Source organism: Podarcis bocagei, assembly GCF_964188305.1.
Source record: "Podarcis bocagei genome assembly, chromosome: 12".
Lineage (NCBI taxonomy): Eukaryota > Metazoa > Chordata > Lepidosauria > Squamata > Lacertidae > Podarcis > Podarcis bocagei.
The window spans coordinates 62453124-62466171 of NC_138137.1; the positions used below are offsets into that span (position 1 = coordinate 62453124).

Consider the following 13048-nt stretch of genomic DNA (forward strand, 5'->3'; position numbering starts at 1 on the left):
TACGTGGGCAGACATTTATGACTGCAGTGGGAAATTTATGGCCTCATCCATCATGCCCCTGATCTCCATTGACCAACCCTGCTTAAACCCAGCAGTGCCCCTGCACTTAAGAGGAGAGACGTGTGTTGGTTGATATAGCTATCTTGCGGTGCCACACCTGACGTTTGAGTTTCCCCCTCAGCTGACATCTTCAGGAAGGCAGTTGCACCTGATGTGGGGAGAAAGGATTAGGCACAGCCTCTTCCTCAGCACTGCAGACCCAGCCCAAATCAAGGCAGGCCTGGCCATTTGAAGGGATAATAGAATGCCTGGAAAACTTCATAATAGGATGTACCAGAAGTAATAAGCAGGAGAAAGTCAGTCAGGAAATAATGGGAATATTATAGGATGTGTTCCAATTTTAAACTGACTGCAAACTTGAAGCCCATTTTCCAATCCATCTGACATTTGTAAGTCACCTCAGAAATCTGTCACTAGTTATCTGTATAAGGTCATGAGTTTAGATAAGAGCTGGGAGCTGAGTGGTGGGAGAGATGGCAAGGAAGCATGAAGGTAGACTGTGGGAGATTATGATGTGTATGTGTGTGGCAGTGCGTTGCTGCTGTCGCAGCAAGATCACATGTGCGAGAAGTGATTTTCCTGGTGTGCGTGTGCCCATACAGCTCCTTGTCAGGGTGCAAGGGGCCTTGATACGCCTCTGCGCCTCCCTGCCAGCTATGATGAGACGATGATGCTTCACCTAATTCTGTTATTTCTATTTACCAAGCAAGAAAGAAAAGAGTTTTGTTTATGTTCAGTTTATTGAAGATTTCCAAGCAGAGAAGCTCTCAATCCAAAGCAAGATGACTCACCACCCCAGACACACTTAAAAATAATAATCACTTTCCCTCATCTAGAAAGAGGGCCATTTCCCTCCACCGTGGGGTGGGGCACAACATGCCAATGCTAGCCCAGAAAGAAGCAGCTGGATCTTGATTATATGGCAGTAGGTAGATGTTTCATCAAAGGGGATCTCAAGAGAAATGCTGGAATTCATTCAGGACCATGGAACTCAGAGATTGCAATCTTTTGTCCACTCAGAGAGATCTTTTCCTTTGCAATGTTCCCTCCAAGCAACCCTAAAAGTCAGAATAAGAGCAAAAAATGAAGCAAGGGAAGCCACATGACTGTTGCTTGGATAACTAACTACAAGTGAGGTGGATCTTCTTTAAAAGCTCCACAACATTTCCAAGTAAGACATTTGTGTCAGCTGCAGGGTCATTCTCTGCTGATGATCAGTTTAAGCGGTCAACGGGAAGTCTACCTACTAACAGCCCATGATGCCCTTCTAGCAAAATTTTGCTTCCCATCCCATCCCGTGGAACTTTACTGCTCAGTCATGGATACAGCTGTCGAGCTGCTCAACTGCCTCATTCCTTGAGTCTGAGCAACTGAATCTGTATCCACCTCCCATGTGCCGGTTCATGACTAGGGGCTTCCAGATTTCACGGTCCTGCCACTGAGGACTTCTTCTTGGATCATTCTTTGTCTAGCTCCTCCCTTTTGACCCTACCACCTTGGGGGACCCTGCTGGGAGTACGAGACTCCCGATTGCCTTGCTCCCAAGGGTCATAGGAATGTGCAAGCCCATACACTGCGACAAGGTGATGATCCAGTGAGTGAAAAGCACATTCAGAGGCACATTGTGCCTAACAATGGAGGTGGAACAGAGTCATTGTGGCTGCTAAGCATTGATAGCCTTCTGTGAAAGACCTCCAAGCAAACATGGGAAGTGAACCATCTGCTCCAGGACTTGGCTCCAGCCCATGACAGAACTCAGACTGTCTCCTCCTTTCCTGCATTCCAATTTATTTATTACTACATTTATACCCCACCTTTTCTCCAAGGAGCTCAAGGTGGCATACATGGTTCTTCCCCTTAGAAAAACACTGTGGGCTGGGCTGTGAGACAGTGACTGACTCAATGTCAACCTGTGAACTTCCTGGCTGAGTCAGGATTTGATCTCTGGTCTCCCAGGTCCTCTCTTACCACTACTCCACATTGGCTCAGTTGCCAAATCATGTCCTTAAATCCCCACCAAGACAGCTACCAAGTGTTTGCTGCACACAGTGGTGGCTGGCTTTGTGATGCGGGTGGGGCTGTGGTCTTTTCCTGGCTTCCCAGCACTGTCTGATGCTGCCAGTTACTCAGAGGAAGTGGAGAAGGGCAGCAGGGTCCCAGAGCAGTGAGGGCACTACTGGCTGTACATTTAAGGAAGCATCTTTAGCCCTTGTCAGTGCCTATTGGGGAAGGATCTTTAGCTGCCAGCTGTACAACAGTCAAGTGAAACCACCTTCCTCTACACAGTTATGTGAACAGAAAACTTGGCAGGTATTGAATGTTACAAGCCCTGAGATATTAGCACTTACCAGGCACCCATCCCGTTGGGGTCAAGGACAATCCTCTTGGCACATTTGATATCATCTGTGATGTCATCATTTAAGAATGCTGGCAAAGATTTGTCAGAAAGCAAAGGAGGTTACTGGGGATTCCTAAAATGCAAACCCCATAATACAAACACCCCTAAGGTTGCAGAGGCTGCCTCTGAACTGTGGAATGCCTTTTCCTAGAGGTCTATCCAACTCCAAGCCTGAATTAGAGGGTTAGAGGTCAAATGTCAGAGCTCAAGGACACAGCAGTTCCATTTTTTGGACGTGATTGGTCCGTTAGTTCAGTCTTTCTTTCTGCCTCCCTGCCCCCCATGGCTATGCCCATGGCTGCCTCCTCTTCTGCCCTGCAGCAACACCCTCCTTGTCCCTCGAACCCTGGGTAAGGAGCTGTATTGCCCAGTGGTCTGGGGAACACGCTGATGGCCTGGTGGGATGCCAGCCACTCTGAACCAGGGTGGAGAGGCACAATTTTGCACACCCCCCCAGACCTGCATCCTTGGAGGGGGCCAGCCTGACCAATATTATATGGTTTACTTACACATATCTACAACCTGGGCCTGCCATGAAGGAGTACACAGCGTCAACACCCCAAAGGGGGTCTGCCTTCTCCCAGAGCCGTAGCCTTAGATGAAAGCAGGCATCAAACATCAAGGTCATGGCCTAGGGCAGTGTTTCCCAACCACTGTTCCGTGGCACACTAGTGTGCCGCGAGATGTTGCCTGGTGTGCCGCGAGATGTTGCCTGGAGGGAGGCGGGCGAGTCGGGCGGCGAGAGGCGGGGCGGCGGCGGCGAGGAGAGGCCGCCCAGCGCGGGGCTCTCACCGTCTGCCTGCCTGGCTGCCTGCGAGCTCGGCGGGCAGCGCCTCCGTCCGCAGCGCCCGCCTCGCGGCTCTCATTCCCTGCCCCTGCCAAAGCTCACCCAGCCAAGCCGCGCTCTCCTTCCTGCCTCGCTTTGCTGCCTCCTCCCCCCCCCCAAAGCTTGGAGGTTCCCCGGCAAGGGGAGGGGAAAAAATTGAAACTTTCACTTTCGTGCGTCCCTCCCGGCGTGACGCTGCGCGCTGACGTCACGGGGCTGTAATGGTGGTGTGCCTCGAGATTTTTTTCATCAAACAAGTGTGCCTTTGCCCAAAAAAGGTTGGGAAACACTGGCCTAGGGCCATGTTTCCCAGCCTGTGGGTCCCGACCTGCAAGTGGGCAGCCAAACCAGCTGAAGTGGGGCGAGTTCTTCAGTGCTCCCCCCCCCCGTTGGAATACTTTGGTAAGGAGTGCTAGGACCTTTCTTCACACAGCTGCCTGCCTCCAGATTACTTGAAATAAAATGAAAGGAAGGAAGGAGATGTACAGTGATCCCTGCATGCTCCGGCTGCTGCTGCCTGCCAGCAAGCAGTGAGTGCCTTGTTAGTCCCATGATAAGTAAGACTAAATGGCAGGGGTGTGATGGGGAGGAGCAGCAGGGCTGCCCCGGCACATTCAGGATTCTGCTATCCATCAGCCACAAGCAGGTGCCTCCTTTGCCTTGTGCTGGGATGTTTTGTTTTTAAAAGGGTTGGAGAAGTAAAGGAGAGGCAGAGGTCTCCTCGGATGGTAAGGGGTGCTGCTGCCCACTAGGTGGCACTGCTGGCAGATGGTTCTTTAGCCCTACGAAGATGCTTTTTAGAACTGGGATATTAGCGCTCAAGTAATGTGTGTGTGACTGCGAGAGAGATGTGCAAGTTGTGTGAGGGAGGTGGGAGAGATGTATTTGTGATGTGTGTGTGATGGAAGAAGGGAGGGACAGATTTACATGTTGTTTTGTGCAAGTGAGAAAAAGGGGTTACATGTATGTGTGGTCAGAAGGGAAGAGGGCAGTGTGTGTCTGTGTGTGAGAGGGGCTGAGGTGTAGCGTGGAGGAGCCAGAGGGGTCATCGCCCCAGCACACATTTTTGAGGGTGTGCAATCAGGTACCGAGACCTGGCAGCTGAGGCACAGCAGGAGGCAACAATCGGGAAACACTGGCCTGTGAGCGCTGCAGCTGGAGACCAGCCTTGACCAAAGGTGTCCTGGGCTTTGAAGACACTCGAACTCAGGACACAAGGGAGAAACGTGCTAAGAGGAAGGCACGCTTGGCCAATCCTCACCGTGATCAACTCCTGCCCAAAAACCAATGTCCCCCCTGTGGAAGGACGTGTGGATCCAGAATTGGCCTCTACAATTCACTGTTAAAACCATGTTTATGGTAGACAATCTTACTCGGCTACGAGTGATTGCCACAGAAGAAGAAGAAGAAGAAGAAGAAGAAGAGAAAGAAGATCCCCATGACAGGCACCAAGCCCTGGCAGCTGAGGCACAGCGGCAGGCAGGTTGGTCTGGTGGGCAGGTGGATGGAGGCAGCAGTCAAAGAGCCTGCTGGGGGCGGGCTCCGTCCACCCTCTGGGGGCTCTGCGTGCCACCCCCTGACCCCCGCCCCAACCAGGGAGGGGGCGGCAACCCACACTACGCTGCTGGTGAGGGCAGAGGGATGCACGCTTGCAGGTGTGGTGCATGAGAGAGAGGAAGACAAGAGCCTGAGCAGAGAGAGAGAGGCGCATCTGAGTGATTGTACAGTATATCTGTGTAGTATAAGGTGGAGCAAGAGACACAAAACTTGTCTGTATGTCTGTGGTCTGTATGTGTCAGTACGTTTCCAAGCGCAATTCAAAGTGTTGGTGCTGACCTTTAAAGCCCTAAACGGCCTCAAAGGCCCAGCATACCTGAAGGAGCGTCATAGAATCATAGGATCATAGAGTTGGAAGAGACCCCAAGGGCCATCGAGTCCAACCCCCTGCCAAGCAGGAAACACCATCAGAGCACTCCTGACATATGGTTGTCAAGCCTCTGTGCCACCCCATTGTTCTGCCCGGACACTGAGGTCCAGCTCTGAGGACCTTCTGGCGGTTCCCTCACTGTGAGAAGCAAAGCTACAGGGAACAGGACAGAGGGCCTTCTCGGTGGTGGCACCCGCCCTGTGGAACGCCTTCCCACCAGATGTCAAAAAGAACAACAACTACCAGGCTTTTAGAAGACATCTGAAGGCAGCCCTCTTTAGGGAAGCTTTTAATGTTTTAATGTATTTTAACTCTTTTGTTGGAAGCTGCCCAGAGTGGCTGAGGAAACCCAGCCAGATGGGCGGGGTATAAATAAATGATGTTGATGATGATGATGATGATTAGGTGTGTGCTCTGTGTGTATGCAATAGTATTGTCTGGCTACCTTGTATAGATTTTCCTGGTACAAGGAGTACCCCCTGGTGTTATTCAACAACAGCAGTACCAGTGTGTATGTTTGCATGTAAAAACAATATTTAGTGGCACAGTCAGGACAAACAGGGCACAGCTGGCTTCCCATGGTAAACATGAAGGGGGGGGGGAGGAAAGCAGCAATGACTGTACTCTCTAAAATTTTTCCTGTGCTCACTCCAATGGCTTTAACTCAAATGAATAAATGGAACCTATACTATGTGAAACATTTTGAATTTCATTATGTAGTTTTAATTTTTATTATTAAGTCTGTCATTAAAAGTTCATCACAAATTCAACAAAGATGGGGGCACAGGAAGAGAGAAGTGTGGGAGACACATTTTAAAATTTATTAAGATAATGGTACCAGCATTTATGGAAGTCCTAAGGTCCAAAATTCATTTGACAATAAATCTGTAGTCACCATGTCTTGCAAATTTGGATTTGTCGGGCACCGTACCAAAAACATTGGGGACCACTGACTAAGGACAGTCCTGAGAGCTGGACAGAGACCCCTAGGGGTGGAGGCAGGGAGGTTGGCGATTTCTTTCTTTTAAAAGTCTTCATGTAAATTCAGCAGTTTTTTAGTGTGAAATTCTCCTGAATGACAGCTTTGTATGCAATTTTTTGTAATCTAATGTACTTTTGTATGTAATTTTTGTAAATTTATCTATTTGTAGGCATACTGTGCCCAATGCAGTTGGCTTGAGAAGGGCATTGCAAGATTAGAAGTGTGAGTTTTGAAGAATGTGCAGTGTGTTTGTCCGTGTATTATTTCAGAAAGTGCAAATTAGGTAGATTCACCTTCAAATGTGAACTGATTTAAAGAAGTGTGAGCTAGCAATCCTTGCAGTATCAAGTTGCTTACCATTGCAGGAGGTTTCACACATGTTGGTTGTTGGGCGATGTCCATTGTCGCACCACCAGCGGCTGCTTATCTGAAAGATTCCATAGTCACGATTGCCATCGGAGTCTGGTGGCCCAACGGCACTGGTGTCAAATCTGCTTTCATAAAAAGCAGTACAGACCCCTGGAACAAAGTGGACAAGAAAAGGGCTACAATTTGGGTATACGCTCGGGGTGCACTTTTTTTTGTCAAAGTTGCAGCATTTTGAAACAGAATAATTCAAAAACTTTCTTTCAATGTTCACTACGGAAGCTGTCTGTAACGTCTACCCCCCTCCCATGGCCTTAAATAGAAATTTGCACAAACAACAAATGAAAGTTGGGACATTTTGATGGGCAGCAGGGTATGTGAGCCTTTTCCCAAAAAGAAGTCCCCATTTCAGCTTTGCCCTTAAAACACCAGAAATTGCAAAGTTGAAGCAAAAGGAAGAGCAAACTCACAGTCAGCCAGGCTGACGCCATGATAGTCATCCAACCCCTCCTGTTTCATACGCTTAGCCAGTTCACATTTATCAAACCTTTTGGCTTCATTCTCTGCAAGGAGGAGGCAGAAGAGGGTGAGGACCAGAACCTTCATCTCTGCGATTCCCTGGAGAGTGATGCTTTGGTTCTCTGGGATCCTCAGTGGCTTTTGTAGACCAACGTTTTGGGCGGAGTCCAGATGGTGAGCAGAACACCCATCTCTTGCGAGAATTGCCAGTGCCTTCCGACAAGAGTTTGGGTGTAATCTTCAATGCCTCCCTTTCTGTGTAGGTGCAGGTTACAATAATAATTTATTATTTTTACCCCACCCGGCTGGGTTTCCCCAGCCACTCTGGGCGGCTTCCAGCTGAATATTAAAAACAATACAGCATCAGACATTAAAAACTTCCCTAAACAGGGCCACCTTCAGTTGTCTTTTAAAAGTAAAATAGTTGTTTATTGCCTTGACATCTGCTGGGAGGGCGTTCCACGGGGCAGGCGCTACTACCAAGAAGGCCCTCTGTCTGGTTACCTGTAACCTCACTTCTCGCAATGAGGGAACCGCCAGAAGGCCCTCGGTGCTGGATCTCAGTGTCTGGGCAGAATGATGGGGGTGGAGATGCTCCTTCGGGTATACAGGACCGAGGCCGTTTAGGGCTTTAAAGGTCACCACCAACACTTTGAATTGTGCTCAGAAACGTACTGGGAGCCAATGTAGGTCTTTCAGGACCGGTGTTATATGGTCTCGGCGGCCGCTCCCAGTCACCAGTCTAGCTGCCGCATTCTGGATTACTGTATTTTTTGCTCTATAAGACGCACCAGACGACAAGATGCACCTAGTTTTAGGAAAGGAGGAAAACAAGAAAAAAAATATTCTGAATCTCAGAAGCCAGAACAGCAAGAGGGATCGCTGCGCAGTGAAAGCAGCAATCCCTCTTGCTGTTCTGGCTTCTGGGATAGCTGCGCAGCCGGCATTCGCTCCATAAGATGCACACACATTTCCCCTTACTTTTTAGGAGGGAAAAAGTGAGTCTTATAGAGCAGAAAATACGGTGATTGCAATTTCTGAGCCACCTTCAAAGGTAGCCCCCACGTAGAGTGCATTGCAGTAGTCCAAATGGGAGATAACCAGAGCATGCACCACTCTGGCAAGACAGTCTGTGGGCAGGTAGGATCTCAGCCTGCATACCAGATGGAGCTGGTATAACAGTGCCCCCAGCTCCCAGCCCCTCAAGATGGTCCAGAAGGATGCTATGGTCGATGGTATCAAAAGCCACTGAGAGATCCAGCAGAACTAGGAAACAGAACTAGTACTGTTGTCCCTAGCCCGCCGGAGATCATCAACCAGCGCGACCAAGGCAGTTTCAGTCCCGTGGTGAGGCCTGAATCCCAACTGGAAGGGATCCAAATGGTCCGCATCCTCCAGGTGTGCTTGGAGTTGTTCAGCAACCACCTGCTCAGTCACCTTGCCCAAGAATGGAAGATTTGAGACTGGGTGATAGTTGGCAATATTAGCCAGGTCTAAAGATTTTTTTTAAAAAAGTGGTTTAATGACAGCCTCTTTCAGCAGGTCTCGGAAGGCTACCTCACAGAGAGAAGCATTCACCAGCCCACAGAGCCCATCGCCCAGCCCTTCACGGCTCGCTTTTATCAGCCAGGATGGACAAGGATCAAGAAGACAACAAAGGCAGCATTTTTTCATTTCCGCCAAACTAAGCAGTTGGTCCCTTACGTCTCTCGCCCCGACCTCGCCACTGTGATCCACACGACGCTCACCTCCAGACTGGATTATTGTAACTCACTCTACGTGGGGCTGCCCTTGAGACTGACCCAGAAACTCCAGCGGGTGCAGAATGTCACAGTGAGACTCCTTACGGGGTCCTCGCTGCGAGATCACATTCACCCAGTGCACTGGCTCCCGGTGGAGTACAGGATCAGGTTCAAGGTGCTGGTTTTAATTAAAGCCCTTCACGGCCTAGGACCCTCGTACCTACAAGACTGCCTCTCCTGTTCTGCCCCACGGAGGACTTTAAGGTCTGCAAATAATAACACCCTGAAGATTCTGGGCCCCAGGGAGATCAGACTGGCCTTTTTGGTGGAACGCTCTTCCCCAAGAGACCAGGGCCTGCAAGACACAGCTGTTCCGCCAGGCCTTTGGTCAAGGTTCAGCCTGACTCATTTTCTCTTTGTATAAGAACAAGCGCGAAGGAGGTTCCCAGCCCACTCATAGGTCCTTATAATATCAGTGGAAACAGTTGGTCTTGGCAAATATTAACCGCTTCCAATTTTAACCTGAAGATTGCCACTTGTCCAGTTTTAGTTTTAGTTTTAATTGTTTGAATTAATTGTGGGATGTATCTTAATTTTGATTGATTAATTGTATTGTGCATATGGTCTTATTTATATGATGTTAGCAGCTCTGAGCTTGGCTTTGACTGGGGAGGGTGGGATACGAATAAAATTTATTATTATAACGCTAGGGGAGGGGAATAAGTATTGACAGGAACCCCACCCCCTGCAAAAAAACAGACACATGGTGCAATTTTGGTTTGATATATGATAACAGTGTGCAACTTAGGAAATATCTCAACATTCACTTATCATTTTCAATTGAAGAGATCAAAACAGGCAGCATGTGTACACTTAAAGATATAGAATCTATGTAATTGTTGTTGTTGTTTAGTCGTTTAGTCGTGTCTGCCTCTTCGTGACCCCCTGGACCAGAGCACGCCAGGCACTCCTGTCTTCCACTGCCTCCCGCAGTTTGGTCAAACTCATGCTTGTAGCTTCGAGAACACTGTCCCACCATCTCGTCCTCTGTCGTCCCCTTCTCCTTGTGCCCTCCATCTTTCCCAACATCAGGGTCTTTTCCAGGGAGTCTTCTCTTCTCATGAGGTGGCCAAAGTATTGGAGCCTCAGCTTCACGATCTGTCCTTCCAGTGAGCACTCAGGGCTGATTTCCTTCAGAATGGAGAGGTTTGATCTTCTTGCAGTCCATGGGACTCTCAAGAGTCTCTTCCAGCACCATAATTCAAAAGCATCAATTCTCCGGCAATCAGCTTTCTTTATGGTCCAGCTCTCACTTCCATACATCACTACTGGGAAAACCATGGCTTTAACTATACGGACCTTTGTTGGCAAGGTGATGTCTCTGCTTTTTAAGATGCTGTCTAGGTTTGTCATTGCTTTTCTCCCAAGGAGCAGACGTCTTTTAATTTCGCTTCTGCTGTCACCATCTGCAGTGATCATGGAACCCAAGAAGGTAAAATCTCTCACTGCCTCCATTTCTTCCCCTTCTATTTGCCAGGAGGTGATGGTCCCAGTGGCCATGATCTTCCTTTTTTTGATGTTGAGCTTCAGACCATATTTTGCGCTCTCCTCTTTCACCCTCATTAAGAGGTTCTTTAATTCCTCCTCACTTTCTGCCTTCAAGGTTGTGTCATCTGCATATCTGAGGTTGTTGATATTTCTTCCGGCAATCTTAATTCCGGCTTGGGATTCATCCAGCCCAGCCTTTCGCATGATGAATTCTGCATATAAGTTAAATAAGCAGGGAGACAATGTGGCACCTTAAAGACTAATAAATGAATAGTTTATTATTGTTATTGTTATTATATTCTATTAATATACCACCCTTTATCAAAAGATAACTCTGGTGCTGGGAGATCAGCAGGTCAATCCTGCCAAATGGCAAGGAAAGCATTTGTTGAGAAACAAAATATGTAGCAGTGGAGAAAAAGAAAGTGTAGCAAGACTGGAATGAGAAAAGAAGGAAGGAAGGAAACAGGAATTCACATTTTCTTGGACTTTTGGGGAGGTAATGGCACACTAGGCATAATTATGCAGTGATTGAAGATAACCGGGATATATATCTTGGTTACCAAAACTCCCCTTTGAAATAAGGAAGTTCCAGGGTTAGACCAGAGCTTTCCAAACTTTCCAAGTTGGTGACACACTTCTTAGAGATGCATCATTTCACAACACAGTAATTCAGTTTTACTAGCAAACCGGAGGTTAAACTAACCCCTTTCCAGCCCTGGGAGGAGCATGGGGAGCATTTGTGTGACACAACTTCACACTGCAAGCGACACACTAATGAGCAGCGACACACAGTTTGGAGAGCTCCGGGTTAGACTCTCCTGCTCGGAAGAAGGTATTTGTCACACCAAGAACTAATAGGGTTTTTTGAGGGAAAGTTCCAATTAAGAGGCTAATACTGTGGCTATTGGGGAGTTGGGGTTATATGGGTGGCTGTGACCCCAAAGTGGTGGACACTAAAGGGATTTACCTTTTTGTGGGGAGTCTGTTTCAGTGGGAGAGGAAGGACAAGGGCTGCCCTGTTAATATCTGGAGACTAATGGTATAGATTTCTCCCCTCATTCCCCTTCAACTTCAGGTAGAGAGGCCTGGAGGGTTGCCTGTGCAAACTGGTACCCTCTTTTTGGCAATGCATAGCCAGTCACATTACTTACATGGTTTGATTATGTAAATATGAAACTATTGTTATGAGTTGGTGGGTGCAAGAGACCCTAAATTCTGGATCCAGCTAGTGTTAGAATTTAATTAAGGTTTGTGTTTTAAAACTGAATTCTAGACCCATGTGTGTATTTGAGCTGTGTACTAGATGCTTCTAACCCACTGGAATCAACATGTGTCAAAAGCTAATTAAGCCCAGCTGGTGCTTCCTGTGATGTGTCAAAAGCTAATTAAGCCTGGGAGCAATGGGGGATTATTCAGAAGGGTGGTGGGAATGGGTGAACCCTCCTCACCCTCTCCCTACATATAAGGATCTGGCGACTTCTGTTTCAGTGTATCTGAAGAAGTGTGCATGCACACCAAAACTCAGACCCAGAACAAACTTAGTTGGTTTCTAAGGTGCTACTGGAAGGAATGTTTTATTATGTTTTTCTATACCGTATTTTTTGCACCATAACACTCACTTTTTTCCTCCTAGAAAGTAAGGGGAAATGTCTGTGCGTGTTATGGATGCAATGCCTACGGGTGGCATGCCTACGAATTTTCCTCCTCTAAAAACTACGTGCGTGTTATGGTCGGGTGCGTGTTATAGAGCGAAAAATACGGTAAGTTGGAAGCTGCCCAAAGTGGCAATCCAGTCAGTTGGGAGCGGTATAAATAGTAAACTTCTTCTTCTTCTTGAATAGGACATCCCTATTGTCATCGGAGAAATTCTGAAGGGTGTGTAACATTTCCACGAAGAAAGCTGAAGGCATTTCCAAAGAGAAACCATTCCTTGCAATATGCAAAATCCCCGCCCACATCCAGTTCCACCCGCTTGTGCAGTCTCTTTTGCATTGTTTCAAAACCTGCAAAACTTGAATGAACACTCTATTTCCCGCAAGTCACTTTTGCATGTGTTCGTTCCTAAGTCCTTTCTGCCCTGTTGCCTCATTTGACTTAAAAAATCCCCCAAGTATTCATATTTAAATATATTTCTGAACATTTTTTTAAATAAAATTTTATTAGGAATTGCAACATAACATTTTATCAATAAAACATATCAACCTTAATTTCCCCCCTCCCTCCTCCAGAGAAGAACCCATCCTCCCCTCCCCTCCCCCCCAACTTCCCTCAGCTCCTCTCTCTGGTTTTTCCATACTTAGAATTCTCTGCCTATTGTAAATTGTAAAGATTTCAGCCGCCTTCCTGCCACGATGGCTTGGCCTCCGCAGGGCAGCCTCTCTCCCTGCCATGTTGGCCCCGCGGAGGAGGCCTCTCCATTGGGAGAGGCCAGGCAAGCGGCCTCAGAAGAGGAAGCCATTTTGGAGGACCGAGCCTGGCTGTTGTCTCCTGAAGGTCTCCTGCCTCCTCCCAAGGCTTCCTGGGGGCTGCAATGGCCAGAGGAAGAGACAGCCCCCCCCAGCCTGAATCCCCTGCAGGGCCCTGGGGAGCACCCAGAGCCTGCCTTGGAGGAACACTGGGGTGCAGAAGGGGGAACCCCAAATGGAGCTTAGGCTCCTGGCAAGCGGGGAAAGGAACA

At 48.1% G+C, this 13048-nt stretch overlaps 1 protein-coding gene and 1 long non-coding RNA gene across 2 annotated transcripts; one reads left to right on the plus strand and one right to left on the minus strand.

Moving 5' to 3' along the window:
- Positions 1-781: 781 nt before the first annotated feature.
- LOC308569952 (lysozyme C, milk isozyme-like) lies at positions 782-7210 on the minus strand. The gene is made up of 4 exons (XM_081164228.1): positions 7030-7210; positions 6551-6712; positions 2409-2487; positions 782-1118 (listed from the first exon to the last, which is right to left on the minus strand). The coding sequence occupies exons 1-4, from the start codon at positions 7163-7165 to the stop codon at positions 1052-1054; spliced, it is 444 nt and encodes a 147-aa protein (XP_081020354.1). The 5' UTR covers positions 7166-7210; the 3' UTR covers positions 782-1051.
- Positions 7211-10375: 3165 nt separating this feature from the next.
- On the plus strand, positions 10376-12409 carry LOC308569922. Its single transcript, XR_014000926.1, has 2 exons — positions 10376-11203; positions 12213-12409. It is a non-coding gene; the product is annotated as an uncharacterized lncRNA (long non-coding RNA).
- Positions 12410-13048: the final 639 nt, after the last annotated feature.